Here is a 19,446-nt window from a genome sequence, read left to right on the forward strand (position 1 = left end):
GAGGTGCAAGAGATGATCTGAGAGGTGGGACAGTCTGTCTGCCTCTGTGTCCCCTTTTCACTGTAAACAAACAGCGACGAATATTATAGACGTATAGTTTTTGGTGCAATGAAGTGCAGCTGCGTACGTGTCTAGGTGCTAATAACCTAAAAGCCAAGAAGACAGTTGCTGGTAAGCGGTGCTTTGCTTTTATGCCAGTTAAAGCTAGCTAGCTGTTAGCTAACGCTACACAGCCCTGATGCTAGATAAGCTAGTCAATGCTAACGTGTTTTAGCTGGATAACATGGTATAAATGGGGCTTTTGGAACAGGTAACGTGAATGTGACGTGCTACTGAAGGTCAACATGCGTTACACGTACCTTGTAACGTTAAAGTTCATTGCTAACTTTATTTTTCTGGTTCACCGGCTAGCTAACGTTAGCCAACGGTAGCTAACGTCAACATTAGTTGTCAGGCATGTTTATTTTTTATGTTTTGGTTTGATTCGAAACAAACCATGTGTGGCAGATTAGTCTCTTGACATTGTTGCCTGCTGTGTTCAATTGTTTAGCCCTAAGGGGAACGTTTTGCTAGTGTTTCTGTGGTGTCATAATAAATGTGTGTGATGCATTCTAGCTGACAGAAGCAGAGCAGCAGCAGGTTTAGCAGCTGTGTCATCATGGTACAGTAGAGCTAATGTGAAGGGTTTCTGCACCATCTACCTTCAGTTCTGCACCATCTACCTTAAGTTCTGCACCATTATACCTTCAGTTCTGCACCATATACCTTAAGTTCTTTACCATGTACCTTCAGTTCTGCAGTATATACTTTCAATTCCACCTTCCCTCTCTATCATTGTTTGCAGGACCATTTGTTAACCATCTAAACTGCATAGATAGTTCAGTTGTCCTGCTGTCAAGACCCTTTGTATATGATTTGAATTTAATTGGATTTGTTCAGAGTCATTATTTAAACCAGCTGCCCAGTGGTTCTTGAAGTAAGGTCCGGTACCCATAGTTCTCTTCGCCCTCATAGAGGCTTCAGTCTCTCCACTGTTAGCTCCCTACAAACTACACTATAGACATTTCTAACAGCAATATTCTCTTATGGGTGTCCCTCCCTGGCACAAACACATTGTTGAATGGGGGTCAGCTGCCTAATATATATGTATATCAATTTGTGGGACAAATTGACATGAAAATGTTTGAGAACCAATGTAGATATCTAGAGTACAGTTGAGATCAAAGCATGTGTTGTTAACTGCAATCAATGGCGTTCAGCACTGACAAGGTCTATGGCAGATGACCCAGATGTTCTCTAGAGGGCAGGAGCCAAGCAGTAAACAATTGATTTTTGGTAGCAGTTCTCAGATGTGTTTCCATGATGTGACTTGATGCTGAGTCTAGTTTGTCCATGTTGTGAATATTCAATACAATCGTCATGAGTTTGAAATGGATTTGTCCCGCCCATGAATCTGTGTCACACCAATTCACATGACCCCTTTGAAAATAGAAGAGGTGACTTTCATAGCATGCTTAGGGATTTTGTAGGAATATCGGTACATGCAGTATGCGGTTTGATAGAACCAGAGTCATTTGAAAACTGAAAACTTGAGCATCTGACTTTGTATGTAGTAATACAGTTATGAACGCGCTATACTAGAATGTAGATGGCATGGTTGGTTCTATACTGTGGTCTGCTCCTTTTTCCCTACACCAAATCTCTTTGCCGAAAATAGCCCATCTATCTACAAGCTCACAACACATCACATATTGCAAGGCGCCCTGAGCTTGTAGATCGGCTATTATCAGCCAATGTTCCATCCAGAATAGTGATGCTAGGGTTGTTAAAGTGGTTAAAGGTTGCATACAACCGTCACCTAAGACAGTTGAAGTGTTAAATGTTGCACATTACCCTCACCTAAGACAGAGTTGTGTGACAGTGCACAAAACCAGGATCCCATTTTTAAGACGTACAGTATCATGTTATGTTTTTTTTAAGCGGACATGGGTTTTGGAAGAGTCAGTGTTGCTTAAAATCACACATTGGTTAAGCTCTTTTGTCTTGTCAGAGGAATAAGAGGAATGTAATAATAATGTATTACATGGCTTGAATAACATCCAACTTTTCAGGCCAGTATATTTGGCTTGGGGAGCTAAGAGCTGATACTATGTTTGTTCCCTCAGTTTAGGGGTTAGGGATAGGCCTGGGGTAAGGGTTAGGAATGGGTTTGGTATTAGGGTTGAGGGGACATTGGGTCAAGGGAAAGTAGGGCTTAGGGAACATCAACATAGACACGCTCCCAATATAGGAGCAATACACTGCACCTACTTAAGCTTGATTTTACATAATTTGGCTGGGCAATTATTTATTACACCTGTACAGTACACTGCATAGTAATCAGTCACAAGTGATTACTGTAGCAACACGCGTCATTTCCACATGACCAAATGCAATGCTTTTTGAATATTTGTGAAATTAATATCAACCATTAAATGTATTTAATTGCATTTAATTGCTTAATAGCAACAATAATGATACATTGGTTAAATACAATACGTTTTTTTTTAACTTAGTCTAGTTCACTGGTTCTCAAATGTTTTCATGTCAAGGACCCCCCAAATTTATCACGGACCCACATCAGAAAATATTTTTTGCCAGGGAGGGACCCCCATACAAGATTGGTTGGTGGTGTTAAAATGTTTTAAAAAATATTAGTTTTTCTTTAAATAGATTTCTGAAAGTTTCTTTAAAAATAGCTGATCTACAAGCTCACGTCGCGATGTGATGCATTTTGAACTTGTAGATCAGCTATTTAAAAATAACCGCTGTACTCTATATCGGGTTAAAGTGATTAAACTGATGCTATTATCACATTTTTCCTGGGGACCCCCTGGAATCCCTCAAGGACCCACTTTGAGAACCACTGATCTAGTCGTTACAGTAGATTAATAATAATAGGCCCAGAAGGTCCAGTGAATTTGGCATCTTTTCTGTTTAGTTTGAAATGACTCAAGCCACTTTGCTCAGTGCCAGTCTGCTAGATAACATTGATCATTAACTTACCATCAGCTTATATTGTGTACATCAGGTAGCGTCTCTGACTGTTTACCATTAAGACTGGATCTGTTGTGGATCTGATGTTCAGGGGCGGTGTTTGCGGCATATACAACCAACCAATCACAAACATGGACAAAGTCACTGGCAGCCGTTTACTTTACGAATGAAAAGCAATGCATTATGTTAAACAAATAGTTAAATATATTATTGAGGCTAAAAGCAAAACAGTTTCATCTGCCAAATGCAGGAAAGACTGCTGGCAAAAAAAGTCATAGACTATATGAATGCATAAGTTCAAGGCTTATAATATCTCTGCAAGACAATAAAAAAGACATGCACATCCCAATGTCCGATACAATTGACGCTGGATCAGCAAAAATGACCTTGTAGATACAATGGCTCCTCTTTCGAGAATCTTATTTTGTGCACGTTTTGTGCAACACGGGCTCTTCCTCAGACTTACACTTGTGTATTCCATTAAATTAATGTGTTAGATGTATTGTTGTTATGGCGTGTGTGGTAATTATTTTGTAGCAGAATTCCGTGCCAGTATGTTTAAGCTAGTTTGTTCAGGGCAGCATATAAAGAAAATGTGCCATATGCTAAATGTAATCCCATTATTAAACTTAATTGGACTAGATCAGGGGTCTTCAACCTTTTCAGGCCAGGGACCCCCAAACTGATGGGGAGATGGAGCAGGGACCCCCTACCTCGTAGGGTAGGGGGGGCTACCACATATATTGTATATTTTTGTATACAATTGTGTTTTATATTGCCTGCTCCTATACGCACCTGCCCCAGTAGGTGTGCAAAATAAAAATTCTCTACAAAATATGAATAAACATACCATGTTATTGTGCGTAGTGCCTCCATTTATCTGTTTGCTATGGATTCATGTTATGTTTAAAGACGATTTGACATTTTGGGGGGAAAAAAAGAAAAAAAAACGTTTTTTTCCCCCAAACAAAAATATTGTTTAATCAAACAACAATTTCGCGGACCCCCTGGAGTACCTGGACCCCTGTTGAAGACCTCTGGACTAGATGAATGATGAAGTGTTGGACATTTAATGAGCAGTGAAGAGCAGTGAAGTCTCTCTCTATCACCCTCTTTATCTCTCTCACACACACGCACGCACGCACACGCACACACAGTGCACCTGGCTATTATTTATTTTATTTGTCTTAAAGTACAGTGCTTCAGTGCTTCAATCAGTCACTGCTAAAGGTTTAAATTAAATCTTGAGAACCTGAATTTCCCTTGGGGTCAGTAAAGTTCTGTCTGTCTATTAAAAAAAGCTAAGTATAGCTTATATACCATAAGTTAGAATAGGAATAGGAAATACAACATTATGTAGGCTTTAACAGGAAGAAATCATTAGCACATGCCACATTAACATAATCTCTCATGAAATGTGCTAGGCGACAGCAAAACTGCCCTTGAGCAAGGCAACCCCAACACTGCTCCAGAGGAGCTGGCCCAACATTATAAAACTTTGGTGGTACTGGGTAAATCAAAAGGCTTTTGCCGCATTCTAAGATAATCAATTGGTCTGTAGGTGGTGGGTTTATAAGCATTGATCAGTAATCTTATCTCTAACATAAGCTGCTCCCAAGCAGCGGAGCAGGTTAGGTGTGCAGCATAAGTTACTATGTACCCTGGTAAGAAGTTAGAACCCAGGGTTAAACCTGAAGTTACATAAATAACCCCCAAATCCATCTTCATAGTACAGACCTTATGTACTTAATACTCTACTCAGTACTCATAAATAATTTATATGATTTGGAGTGATGTCCAAAAGTCATCCTTAATGTGAGAACTGTTTTACATGACATGATTCCTTTCATATTAGTGGTGGGAAAAAAACGTTCATTTCAGTGAACGAACGATTTCGTTTCGATTTCGATTCGTTCAAATGATTCGTTAATGTTCTCATTCAGTAGCGCTTCCTTTCTGTCGCGGGAGGAACAGCCAGCCCGTCCTGTGTGCGGGGGGGGGGGTGGAGGGGGGCATGAACGAAATCGTGAACGTAACTGTTTCAAGAAGTTCACGGCAAAGAATTAGTTCTTACAAACGAATCGATCATGACCGACCCATCACTATTTCATATCTCACAACCAACAGAGTGAAGTTGTAAGTGTTTTTACTATTTAGACCTACACTACGGTGTGTCTCTTCAGTTCAGTCAGGCTAATTTATACTCCGCCGTATGATGGTGTTGCTTGCCGACTAGAACTGATCTTCAAGTTTTGGAAGCATGAAGATAAGTTATTTTCGGCAAGGGACACTGCCATCCAATGGAGTATAAATTGAGCTTTTAGCTGACTCCAGATTGTAGGGTTCTTCTGAACCCCCTCCCTATTGTTAAATAATGTTCAGCATGTAAGTTGTGAAAATCAGAAAGGTACAGTGTCATGATAAGAGGTTCGGGCTTCAGCTAGATGGGAAAAGTAGCCAGCTACCAGGAGCCCACACACTACTGTTGCTCAATTAGAACAATTTGTTGCACATTATTAAGGTATTATTCTACTTGAAAATTGAGTGAAATTAACCCAGAGTGTATGGTTGTATCCGACCTAATCAGAATAATGTAGGTTGCATTGAAAATTCAGACCACTTTTTGAAAAGGAAACAATTTATGGATTTATTGCAAACCAATTATCACTTTGGTCTTCTTCGCATTTTATCACGCCCCTCTTTCCTAAATGATATGTCCATTCCAAACAACATGACATGTTGCTAGCCAAAGGGAGAAGTACAATAAACATTGAGAGGTGACAGTATTTCAGATGAGTCATATTTGTGAGTAAAGGTCCTTCAAGGACATCTGCCAAACTCTGGGTGAAAGAGTTCAATCCAGGAGATATGAGAATAATATTTGCGTATGAGACAAACACCTATTTATCCACAGTTTAGACTACAGTCATTCTACCTTATATATCCATAAGGTACAGTTGAGTTGGATTGCAAAATTAGGCTCCACTTAACATGAATGTTATCAAGATTTTACATTAAAGATGGGTCAACAAAGTGGGTGGAGATGGGACCTTTGCCTAATTTCGTATAGGGTACACATCAGCTAATGTCCACCCTTGTTTAGATTTAACGAGCAGTAAGCTACCGTTAGCCACCCAGTTGCTATGTGATTGCAGAGAGTTAACATTAACTCTTTGACTGCCAGAGTATTTTCATAAAGTACTCCCCCAGTGCCAGCAATTTTCGTGTTTTTTTATTTTTATATTTTGAATTTTTCTCATGAAAATAATTTAAGGACACATAATGTAAAGACCCAGCACAAATCCGCCACTTGAGGGCAGCACATGACAGCTTTGATCATGTCGTTGGGTCTCTCTCACCCTTCTTCATAGATTAGACAAGGAAAAACATGAAAACGGATGTGACGTCCCCCCCATTGTTTTGATCGGCGAAAATTACGTTGTGATATACGACGGCGATGACTGATCGTCACCCAGACCATAGATTATAGAAGAGAAACTGTCCGTTTGTCCGTCATACCGTGTGAAAGACCGTTTATTTACCTATTTTGGACGAAAATGACTGGGGAAAAGAATCAAAAACCGGAAACGGAATCCAGGTCATGAAACCGGATGCAGATGTCCGTGAAGTAAGTGGAACTCGAGAATAACATTGAATATTAAGCAGCATAGCGCAATCAGAGATTAAACAATGAACGCGCGTCCAGCGCGTCGAGCGCGTCGACGGCCAACTGGACAAAGTAGCACTTGACGCGTTATCGCGTCGTCCGCAGTCAAAGAGTTAAGTGCATAATAGTGCATTATTTGAAGAACTAGCAAACTAATATTAGCCAGCAAGTTGATTGTGTATTCCTGCACTGTCTGCAGTGAGTGATCTCAGTACATAGAAATACTAAACAGAACTACCATTAAATACTTCAAATAATTTGAAAAATATATGTATGCTATTTGCCCCAAAGAGAGAGACTGTGTCTGTGTGTTGTGTTGTGTTGTGTTGTTTTATTTAATTACATTTTCTCCTGATGGTGAGCCACAGAATCTTTTCAAAGGACAACACAACAAAATATGCAAACATTTCAGAAAGCTGATTACTTTCTGCACAAGTGGTGCATGATTATAATCATAATTGTCTTCTCATTTCTCTCCCCAGAAGCTTGTTACCATTGTACTGTAGTTACTAGTGAAGAAACTTTAAGAGAGTTTAAGTGAGCAGACCATTGAGACCAAACATAGCTATCGTCTACCTATATTCTGTAAAATACCAATTATTTAGCTTTCTTAGATCTTCCACATTGTCATACAAGTACACAATTCACTTAGCCTAACAAACATCCAAATGTTTTTTATCATGTTATTTATTTTTGCAGACAGTTGTATATTATACAGGAATGTTCTCAGGGGAGTTGCTTTGTGCTCTTCATGATTTGTTAGTATAACCTTTCTGAAATGAGTAATGTAAGCTTTCTCTATTCTTGCAATTTGTATAACTCGCACTGGATAGGGGTGCCAGCTAAATGTCCAGATGGTTAATGGTGGTGACTTGCCAGTTGAAAAGCATGTTATTTACAGCCCCACACCTTTTAACTTTTCAGGCTGAGGAACTTGGTGTTCTTGCTGTTTTGCCAGCATCATGGAATCATTAACTATGTATACGCTTGTTATTGTTCAAATTAGCCCAGATCATTCATTCAACTTAAATCTTAAAATGCCCATTTCTTTCTGTGGCCCATTTGGAAACACAGAGTCAGAGGTATCAATCTGTCACATTTTTGTATGTGTTTTGTTAGGACCAATGGCCCCAGAGTGACATGCCATGGCTTTGATGATTCCCCCGGTGAAACTGAAATGGCTGGAGCACCTGAACAGCTCATGGATCACAGAGGACAGCGAGTCTATAGCCACACGGGAGGGAGTCTCGGTGCTCTACTCCAAGTTGATAGCCAACAAAGAGGTGGTCCTGCTGCCTCAGCAAGTGCTGTGCCTGAAGGGTCCCCAGTTGCCAGACTTTGAGCGCGAGTCTCTCTCCAGTGATGAACAGGAGCACTACCTCGACGCTCTGCTCAGCAGCCAGTTGGCGTTGGCCAAGATGGTCTGCTCTGACTCACCGTTTGCCGCCGCCCTGCGCAAACGTCTCCTGGTGCTCCAGCGGATCTTCTATGCGCTGTCCAACAAATACCACGACAAGGGCAAGGTCAAACAGCAGCAGCATTCCCCAGAGAACAACTCGGGTTCCACTGACCTGCATTCCGTCAGCGAGCGGCCGCGTTCCAGCACCGACGCCCTCATCGAGATGGGCGTTCGAACAGGCCTCAGCCTGCTCTTTGCCCTGCTGCGCCAGAGCTGGATGATGCCCCCTGTGGCCAACCCCAGCGGAACCCCCGGAGGCAGCATAAACCTGTGCAATGACGTCATCCACACGGCCATCGATGTGGTTGGCTCCCTGCCACCCCTCTCTCTAGCCAATGAGAGCAAGATCCCCCCGATGGGCCTGGACTGCCTCACCCAGGTCACAACCTTCCTCAAAGGGGTAACCATGCCAAACTCTGGGGCAGACATTCTGGGGCGGCGGCTGGCCTCTGAGCTCCTGCTGGGCCTGGCGTCACAGAGGGGCTCCCTGCGCTACCTGCTGGAATGGATCGAGATGGCCTTAGCTGCCTCAGCCTTGGTCAGTACCATGGAAAAGAGCAAGGTTCTACAGAATCAAGAGGGCCTCATTGGCTATGACTGCTTCATGAACATCCTCATGCAGATGAGACGCTCACTGGTAAGTTTCTTTCACACCTTTTTCCAGAACGTTGTTCCAGTTGCTGTTGGAAGTTCTTCCCACTTCACTTATCATTTAATATTAACAAGGGTAGTAGAGCATAACTTGAAGAGACATGTGGAAGTCTCTTATCTGCATCTTGTCCGTCTGTCTGTCTTCTGTCTGTCTGTCTGTCTAATATGTATATGTGTGTGTGTATGTATGTGTGTCATTGTCTCAGGGATCCTCAGCAGACCGCAGCCAATGGCGAGAACCCACACGCACATCCGATGGCTTGTGCTCGTTGTACGAAGCAGCCCTCTGTCTTTTTGAAGAGGTATGGGCTATTTCAGATGTCGGAAATTCTGTGTTGTCATAATTTGATCAACATTCAAAGCGTGCTGTGGACACAGTCGGTTAAATTCAAGATCACAGTGCAAGACAAAATTGCGTTTTCCTTCTCATGTATGTTCCCTTGGTCTCCCCCCCCCCCCCCCATGTTCCCTTGGTATCCCCCCCCCCCTTTTTAGGTATGTAGGATGGCATCAGACTACTCCCGTACGTGTGCCAGCCCAGACAGCATACAAACCGGTGAGGCGCCCATGGTGTCTGAGACCTGTGAGGTTTATGTATGGGGCAGCAACAGCAGTCATCAGCTTGTGGAGGGCACCCAGGAGAAGATTCTGCAGCCCAAATTGGCCCCTAGTTTTGCCGATGCACAGACGGTAAGAGACGAGAATGTATTGATCATCCGTTCCTGCAGAGTTGTGCTATTTTTAAGCCTGGTTTATACTGTGTAAGACGAGCTATGGCTCATAGCTCTGTGCATTTATACTCAATGCATTGGCTCGCTGACAAGCGTCCTGTTTCCGTGGCAACGGTGTGAGCCCCTAGAAATTTCAGCTGGTATGAGCCAAGTGACTCACAGCCCTGTGAGATGTTCCAAATTACGTCAATAAGCCAAGAAATCTGGCTCACGGGGGGTGTCTTACACCATATAGATGAGGCTTTACTGTAGAAGCATCTAAAGCGGATTAATAAATGTCAAACGGGAAACGGCTTGGTTTTGTGTTTCAATGTCAAATGGAGACATCTCATTACATTGAGACAGAAGTTTCTACTACAGCATAAACATAGAGAGCACACTGGAGCAGCTTGGACAATAAGCCTTTTTTTTATTAAGGTGCAAATAACTGTCATTATTTGTAGCACCTTTTAATAAAGGTATTGTCCAAGATGCTCCAGTGTGTTCACTCTACGTTAATGCTGTGTAGTCCTGCTCCTGTGACTCACCTGACCTGCCTTCGATTGGCTGAGGCGCGGCAGTACTCCCTTTCTTTTCAGACGTTGCTACAGGTTTGTGGCAGACATTCTGCTTTATAGCCCGATTCATACTGTATCACATGATGGCGTTGAGCACTGAAAATAGCAGACCTACAAGCTCTCAACACGTTGTATCCGCAGCGCGTTGTGAGCTTGACGTCGGTGTGCGACAGAGCATAAATCAGGCATATGGGTTTAGTAAAGGTAAGGAAATGCCATATTCTTCAAATCTGTTTTTTTTACTTGACATGTTTTTACTTGTCATGATCCCGGCCATGACCCCAGCCGTCTCATGCTCGCTTTGGCTCCATTCTCTGCAGATTGAAGCGGGCCAATATTGCACTTTCGTAATATCTTCTGATGGCTCAGTACGGGCCTGTGGAAAAGGCAGTTATGGTCGCCTGGGTCTTGGGGACTCGAATAACCAGTCAACGCTCAAGAAGCTGACCTTTGAACCCCATCGTGCCATCAAGAAGGTGTCATCATCCAAGGGTTCAGATGGCCACACGCTGGCCTTTACAACCGAGGGCGAGGTCTTCAGCTGGGGCGATGGCGATTATGGTAAACTGGGTCACGGCAACAGTTCCACACAGAAGTACCCTAAACTTATCCAGGGGCCGCTGCAAGGAAAGGTAAGGCAGACTGCCAATGTTACATTATTGATACGAGATATTTGATTTAAAATCATAGTTATGGCTCTGCAAGAATCATACTTTACTATTCTACTAATTATTGAGACTAGACCATACCCGGTGAAGTGCACAGGCGAAAGTAGTTACAAACGTGGGGTTATTGCGCGTCCTGTCAGATCAATTGCTCCAGCCAGTGAGGAGAGCCGGGCACACAGTTTTGCTCTCACTACTACAGAGGTTTGTCAAATTATAGCAGGATAATTATTTTATTTTGGCAGTTTCACCAAGAGCAGTTACTAACTCTTCTGGATAGCATTTGAGGAAGCCTAAACTAATTTAAAAAAGGGCACGTTTTCTTACTGCAACTTGAATTATTACACAATGTATCCCTATGTCCATATCCATTCAAATAATTATTCCACATTATATATAAAATAGATTTGATTCGGTATCAGACAAAACACAAACAAACAATGATTTGTGCCTAAAAAGGCTCCAAATAGGGGATAATATATTATACTGTAGGTCATGGCTCCTGAACCCGCAGTATGATACCCATGATGCATTGTGTGAAAAGCCAGAGGCAAGTGGAGCCGACCTACTCTTAAGTTCAGGTATAATGTTCACATGGTGGAGGTTTTTGGATAAGAGCGTCTGCTAAACTTGTGAGGTTAAGGTCAATTAAGGATCGGGGGGAGGGTTAACCAATGAGATTGTGTGACCTCAAACTCCAGAGCTTGTTGAAATCGGGTACTGGTTCATGACTTATTATAATATAAGTGGGTTCACATGGCTATAAATGGAAACCACACTATGTAGAAAAGGTGACAGAATATAATGTTTATTGATTTAGAGCTCTACAGTCATGTATCGTACAACTCAAGTTTACGATTGATAGTCATATATTGATTGATAATCATATATTGATTGATAATCCGCTATTCACCACTCAATCTCAGACATTTAATGGATAGTTTTCAGATTTTTGAGCTCCTCACATTTCAAAAGTGCTGAAGGGAGCACAGAACTGAGCAGACTGTAACCCAGACCTTATATTATATACCTTAGAGATATTTACAGAATGATTGGTCAGATAGGCAAACCTATCTTTCGAGTCTCTTGCACGATTCAGGGTAGAGATATACGTAAATGTTACTTCATGCTGCATGAATACACTAAAAGCATTTTGTTTTAGAGGAGAAAAATTGATCATCAAGTGCTGTTTGGAAACATTTCCAGCTCTAAGCCGAATGAGGTCAAACAAGCACATTCTGCCTTGAGCTTTTTGCTGATGCTTCAAGTAATATTACATATTCATTTGTAAGTAAAGTGACTTATTGACAACGTGCCCTAAGTAACAGTACAGTCCTCATTACAGAATTTCACTAAAGACCTTAGTAAGATGACTGAAAACATTTGTAAATTGTTTAACCTCAGAAATTTAGATTAATATTAGTGATTGGATAGATAATTTGTGATCACAATGTTGTATTGTAAAATCATCATGCTTTTCATTAGTCCTAATCGGGCAGGATTGGTTATTACAGCTGAATTCTCAGTGGTTGTTTAACTCAGAGTGTAAAAATGGACCCATAAGGATCAATTTGGGGCCATGTTTACACTCTTTTATACACATGTTTAAACACTTTTAACCAATGATTTTACTGTGTGGCTATCTTCAGCCTGACAAAGCTTTTCATTTCACTGTGAATCCCAGTGGAATGAAGTGGAATACCTTGGTTGTTTGTATGACATTTGTATAATGATGTGTGGTGCTTTGCTTGGGTAAGGTGGTGGTTTGCGTGTCTGCTGGCTACAGACACAGTGCTGCGGTCAGTGAGGATGGAGAGTTGTACACGTGGGGCGAAGGAGATTTTGGACGATTAGGTAATTTTCTTAAATTTGTACGTTTGCCATTGCCTTTTTAACACCTCAAACTTCACATGCTGTAGATTAAATGACCAGTCCCCTGGACCTTTAATCTACTGTTAATGGGTACCTCATCAACATAATTATAATAATCTATAATTAATTGGTCTCATAGACTGATGATAGGAGGGGCTTCTTGTACAGACTGTTTCTTCTGTTTTTTTGTAGGTCATGGGGACAGCAACAGCCGAAACATTCCCACCCTGGTGAAAGACATCAGCAATGTTGGCGAGGTCTCCTGTGGAAGCTCTCATACCATTGCTCTGTCCAAGGATGGACGGACTGTTTGGTCCTTTGGGGGCGGGGACAACGGTGGGTGAAATCTTCTTACTGTTGAACTGCTGCGGAATTTGTTTTGTCTTTATTACATATGTCCTCCTAACTCCTAATAGTCACGCGTAGCCAGACGATCAGAGATGTCCACCGACTGATATGTCTGGGAAAATCTAAATTCAACATATGAGCTTGAATGGCTATACAGTAGCGTTGCACTCAGAACTGTAGTCCTACACGCTATCAGTCTGATGGATTGTCGTCAATTAAAATAAGCAGTCTGCCATATGTAGTTCTCTTAACACATTCCCTGCCAAGGACGTAGGTCTACTGTACGTCCTTTCAGTTCCAGCCGTTCACCGCCATTGACGTAGATCTACGTCGATTCAAAAGTACATTTTTTTTTGAAAATTCCACAAGAGGGCGCTCTAACACAATTTAGGAATGATCCCTAAATGTTGGAATCCCACAAACCTGTGACAGAAATTACAGGCAAATGGTATGGATTATCAAAACCCTGTTTGCGGCAACAAACAGGACATTTGTAGCATTTGTGGCTCCCCCTACGAGTATAAGTGAAATCGCCTTTGGCCGTGTGTTGTTTTAGAGGCCCCTCAATGTGTAAATAAACATTTGGGCGGATCGGCATTTTTTTGCAAACCGCACCAATACATCTTGATCACATTTGTGTGAATCTTTGACAAAATCTGTAGGAGTAGTGTATTTAGAATAACATGCAAAATGGCTGAAATGGTCAGCCTGTTATAGTGTCATCATGGGGCGGATTTGAAAAATGTGGGGCAGAGATTCTTTCTTGGCCTACCGAGAGTGTGTTTTCAAAGTTTCACGCCGATCCATCCAGTAGTGTCCGAGATTAGCTGGACACGGACAGACTCACAAACAGAATCATGGGGGCCGTTACAGCCTGGTGGATATAAAGATGTGATTTTATACATTTTTCATATTTTTTATCCATGGCACTTTAACCATGCACATGAAACTACAATTACCCTCCTGGCTTCTAAGCTATAAAACAAACTCCCCCTTGTAGCCAGGACTGCAGACTCACTCCCAATATTCTGCCACAGTCTGAAAACTCGCCTCTTCAGACACCACCTCACCGCTCCTTGTATCATTTCTTGTAACCTTTTCGATAGATGCTAGTTAACTAATCAGTCATACTACTATGTTGTTTTGTTATATTTAGATTCGTTTTTCTTGACCAGGAATGTTATCATATTCATGTTATATTATTTCGATAGCATGTTGTTTAGACAGATACTGGGCCTGATGTTTACCTGATATCCTAGTTTCTCTGAGGCGTTACATTGTTCTTTTTGTTAGCACTCTACTTTTATGTGACTATTTACCGTGTTGTTTGTTGATAAGGGATCATGGTTACTCTGCTTACTCTGATTTCTCACTTGTAAGTTGCTCAGGATGGAAGAGACTGCTAAATACATACCGTACATTGTAATCGTTATAATGGTTAGGTATCAGCAGCAGTATATTTTAAAATGTAGTGACTGTTCTGCTTGGTGGTCATTATGAATGCAGTGTTGATCATTGAATGCATGCTATTGATTCTGCTGAATGGCTGTATTCCTTTGTTGATCCATGCAGCTGAAAGCCTTTAAACTGCACATAATCGTCGCTGTCGGGCAGAAACCTTGAAACCTGTCCAAAACCTTTTCAGGAAAGCTGTTACTTTTCAGGAATTGGAAAAAAAGAACCTGTGATCCAATGTAGTTTATTATTTAGTCACAAGCCCTTTATAATACTTTTCATTGGTTATTTATATAAACCCACCGACACCCTTAACACATTCACCATCATTTCATCATTTCAAATCCAACCATTAACCACCAAAGACGGATATGTCCGTCATTTAAAATCATATGTATTTTTGGCGAAACATGCTATTTTCAACTGGGTATAACAAGAGAACGGGAGGTCACAATGACATTTATTTTTTTCACGGAAGCACAGTGATTTCCTCCGTGATTAGCAACCATCAGGGGATCGATCATACTGGAGATAAATATTCTGTGGTTCTTGAAAAATGTGTCGGAATGCTTAAAAATGCTGGCAGAAGCTACCTGCCAGCATTAGAAAGCCCCTGGCAGTGAATGTGTTAACCACTTTTACTTTCACCTTGAAAATGTTTCTTAAATAGCAGAAATAGCAGATCTACAAGCTCACAACGAACCGTGTTGTGAGCTTGTAGATTGGCTATTTTTGCTGCTTTTTGCGTGACACTCTTCTGGACTCTTCTGGATTCTGGTGAACAAACGTTCGACTGTATTGTTTTTGTTTCACACTGTACAAATTAATTCAACATTATAAAAACGTTGTTGCCTCATTCTACAGGAAAACTCGGTCACGGTGACACCAATCGAGTGTACAAACCCAAAGTAGTTGAGGCTCTGCAAGGGATGTTCATCAGGAAAGTGTGTGCAGGAAGCCAGTCGTCTCTCGCCTTGACCTCTACTGGCCAGGTGAGGCTCACATACTGAAACATTGACCTTTACTGGCCAGATGAGGATACCTTACGGCAGTGGCTCTCAAACTGGACCCCTAGTTTTGATATAGCTACACTGGGCCACAGACCACCATTTGATAACATTTATTCATTTATTTTTAATATCTGGGACCCCAGTCTAGCCTGGCTCCACCCCCTGAATCCTTTGCCTAGCATTCAGGGTCTGGTGACGCTTTCGAAGGCGGGTGTTGCTCGGTTGAAAATCTGTACGACGAATCGGGATCGGGACAATCCAGTATGAACCAATCGCGTTGGCTCATAGTGGAGTCCCACTTTGGCCACGCCCCCATCTCAGAACTCCGCTGCATTGAGAGGGCTTTCAGACTGAATAATGGAGTGAAACGAAATGAAAATTCAGGCTGAGTGTCAGGCTAACCCCAGTCTACACTGTAAAATATATATTGTTAATATAACTTTGAGAGTGTACAAATGGACCCCGAACCCGATATTGAGATCCAGTGCCTTACAAAGATATTCTGTAATGACTATGTTACATAACATAGTTGGCGTAATGTGAAAGACACAATATTCATCTTAATTTATATTTAACCGTGCAAGGGTCTCGCTTGTCAAAAAGAACAGGTCTACAAGCTGTCAACATGTTGCAGTGCAAGGCGTTGTTAGCTTGTAGATCAGTTCCTGTAAGTTCTTTTTGACAATCCACAAGACCATTATAGTACATGTTTGGGGTTGGGTGTAGTATACATTGAATAACACATTTACATTGCATAGTAAATATCACGTGCTAATGCAGACCGTTAATGTGTTTTCCAGGTGTACGCGTGGGGCTGCGGGGCCTGTCTTGGATGTGGGTCATCCGAGGCCACAGCACTAAGACCAAAGCTAATCGAGGAGCTAGCCACCACGCGGGTGGTGGACATCTCCATAGGGGACAGCCACTGCCTTGCCCTGTCACATGGTAGTCTCTCTCTCTCTCTCTCTCTCTCTCTCTCTCTCTCTCTCTCTCTGTCACGCTGCGTGACTCCCTCTCTGTCTTTGCACTGCTTATCTGGCCTTGGTTAAATATAAGCAGCTGCTGGTTTATTGACTTCTTGCACACATTTCAATGCCGTCTTGGATCCATAGCTGCTAAAAGTGTTGATCTGGGTGATATCAGGGTGCACAGTACTCCGCTGATGGAGCAGAGGTTTTACTTTGTTTTATAGAGTACAACTGTAACAGATGTGTCATCATTAGCGTGACGTAATGCCTTGTGTCCTCCCTGCTCTGTACTTTTTGATACAGTGCATGGAGTCACTACAGTCATTTCAGCTCAAATTCTATGGTTGTTTTAATTAATTGTAACATTGAATCCTTGATCTCACAGACTTGTATAATCTGATATTTCTGTCCATTCTAGGGGTATAATTAATTATCGACCCCTATTTTAGGTATGTCATTTTAGGAAAAAAGTTATAAAATAAATAAATAAATGGAGAAATAGTGAAAATAGCCGATCTACAACTTGTAGATTGGCTATTTTCACTATTTTTGCATGACACCGTTGTCCATTGAAGTATAAAATCATGCTTAAAGCAGCACTATGTACTGTAACTTATTTTTTATGAATACATTTTAATTTAGTCCAATCTGTATGGTAGAGTATGTTAATACAATATAGCTTCTACAATTGGAGTGGTTGTATTTTATCTCCCTGCTCTTCTATTGAGACATTTAGTGTCAAAGGTCATGTCTTACCTAGACACAGGATCTGACATGAATTTTGACCTCGGTCAAGATTCAATTTACACTCCGAGCAAGCAGGCAGGCTCTATTAGCTCAATGGTAAAAATGTCAGCACTTGCCCAGGAAAGCGAGTTCTAATCCGGGATAACAGAGGAAAGTTAATTAGTGCAGCTTGAAGCGGTTAATTGATTTGTTCATACAGTAAATGTTAACTTTTTTTTTGTTTGTTTCTCGATGAATAGGAAAAGTAATCCATAGAATACTCACTAAGAAGATAATCGGTAGTTGCAGTGCTAATCTGTTTCCATCGATCCTAATGCAGACAATCAGTGGTGTAAAGTAACTAAGTACCAGGCCGCTGGTATAAGCCGCTGCTATAAGCAATATAAGCGGTTGCTTAGGGCCACAACCACTAGGGGGGCCACAAAAAAGAGAAAAAAAAAATGTTTTTCTTTTTTTTTTCTTTTTTACTTTCATATTATAATTATGTCATGTATCTCCTATCCAACAACTAACGTTATTATTTTAGTATGCAATAAAAAATTACATAATGATTTTAAAATGGGGGGTGTTTGGAGGGGGCACCCAAAAAAAATTTGCTTAGGGCCACGAAAATCCTAGGGCCGGCCCTGCTAAGTACATTTACTCAAGTACTGTACTTAAGTACAATTTTGAGGTACTTTTACTTTACCGGAGTATTTCCAATTGTATATACTTTTACTTCTACTCCATTACATCTCAGAAGCAAATATTGTACTTTTACGCCACAATTATTTGAAAACTTTAGTTACTAGTTACTTTGCAGATTTAAATATATTACATAATAAAACATACATTAACCACTTTAGCCCTATTTTATACCTAGGCTATTTTCAAAAATCTTAGTACTTTTACTTTTGGTACTTTAAGTACATTTTGATACCAATACTTTTGTACTTTTACCCAAGGGAATTTTGAATTCCGGACTTTTACTTGTGACAGAGTACTTTCTACATCTGCAGTATTGATACTTTTACTTAAGTAAAACATTTGAGTACTTTTTCCACCACTGCAGACAATGAAGTTTACGCGTGGGGCAACAACTCCATGGGTCAGTGTGGCCAGGGTAACTCCACAGGACCAATCACCAAGCCCAAGAAGGTGGTGGGCCTGGACGGGGTCGCCATCCAGCAGATTTCAGCCGGCACTTCGCACAGCCTGGCCTGGACAGCCCTGCCCAGGGACAGGTCAGCCACCAGTAGGCTAAATATACACGCTTGTGTTTCACAGGGAATATTGACATAGGGGGGAATGTAGACACTGATGTCACAACAGCTAAGTGCCTCTATGCGGAATGGGGGGTTGCATAACGCATGTCAAAGATTAGGTTGTGTGTGACATAGGACTGTCCTAAACTAACGAAGTTCTTAGTCGACTAATTCATCTGTAAAATTGTCATGTAAAGACTAGCCTTTTCAGATTGTAGAGGTTGAGAACTGAACATTCTTGATTTCATAATGACTACTAGCTATTGGTCTAATTTACTGGTAAAATGAAATGTATGTATCTACACAAGCTGTGCTCATCATTAATCAAGGAATAATGAATTAATTGATTAATGAATGAATGAATTAATTACCTCATTAAATTAATTAAAGAATGAATCATTAATAATGTTTATCATCTGTGGCTCCGTAGGCAAGTGGTGGCATGGCACAGGCCTTACTGCGTTGACTTGGAAGAAAGCACTTTCTCTCACCTCCGCTCCTTCCTTGAGCGCTACTGCGATGGAATCAACAGCGAGGTGCCCCCCCTCCCGTTTCCCTCCTCCAGGTAACCTCACTCACTGGAACAGGGTCAGGCCCATAATGGAATTTACAATATCCACCATTGAAAGAAAAATTATGTAAAATATTGCTAATATCTAATAACTATGTTGATAATAACTAACACAGCATCATGACATTAAGAAGAGAACGTGAGAGAGAAAGAGACGTTTGCAGTCTTTAAATTAAGATTTACTGCATACAATATTTATATTAAAAATTACATATATTCAAATCGTTCTAATATATGACCGGAGAAAAGAAGCGGCTGGTGACTCTGTGTGAATCGGAGGAGACGTGTGGTTGTCTACACCGTGTGGTGGTCTACACCCTCCCACATGACTAGCAGTATGGGTTGGCAGTGACGGGGACTATTACACACAGTAATTGGCATAATGACAAAATGTAGAAAATGTAAAACTGACATTAAGAATCTATTCTTCGTGGGCATTTTCATTCACCCTATATCCTAACCCTA

At 41.3% G+C, this 19,446-nt stretch overlaps 1 protein-coding gene across 17 annotated transcripts in view; it reads left to right on the forward strand.

Moving 5' to 3' along the window:
* The window catches only part of herc1 (HECT and RLD domain containing E3 ubiquitin protein ligase family member 1), a 108,517-nt gene continuing 89,071 nt past the window's right edge, over positions 1-19,446 (forward strand). For all 17 annotated transcript variants that reach the window (XM_080437128.1, XM_080437138.1, XM_080437129.1 and 14 more), the window contains exons 1-11: positions 1-171; positions 7,823-8,799; positions 9,020-9,115; positions 9,309-9,503; positions 10,422-10,733; positions 12,524-12,620; positions 12,831-12,974; positions 15,306-15,433; positions 16,252-16,396; positions 18,218-18,389; positions 18,841-18,975. In XM_080437128.1, the coding sequence (XP_080293254.1) occupies positions 7,849-8,799; positions 9,020-9,115; positions 9,309-9,503; positions 10,422-10,733; positions 12,524-12,620; positions 12,831-12,974; positions 15,306-15,433; positions 16,252-16,396; positions 18,218-18,389; positions 18,841-18,975 (2,375 nt within the window). In that variant the 5' untranslated portion in view covers positions 1-171; positions 7,823-7,848. The remainder of the gene's footprint in view (positions 172-7,822; positions 8,800-9,019; positions 9,116-9,308; positions 9,504-10,421; positions 10,734-12,523; positions 12,621-12,830; positions 12,975-15,305; positions 15,434-16,251; positions 16,397-18,217; positions 18,390-18,840; positions 18,976-19,446) is intronic.

The sequence above is a fragment of the Gymnoscopelus braueri genome (genome assembly GCF_963280865.1).
Source record: "Gymnoscopelus braueri genome assembly, chromosome: 1".
NCBI classification, from domain to species: Eukaryota; Metazoa; Chordata; class Actinopteri; order Myctophiformes; family Myctophidae; genus Gymnoscopelus; species Gymnoscopelus braueri.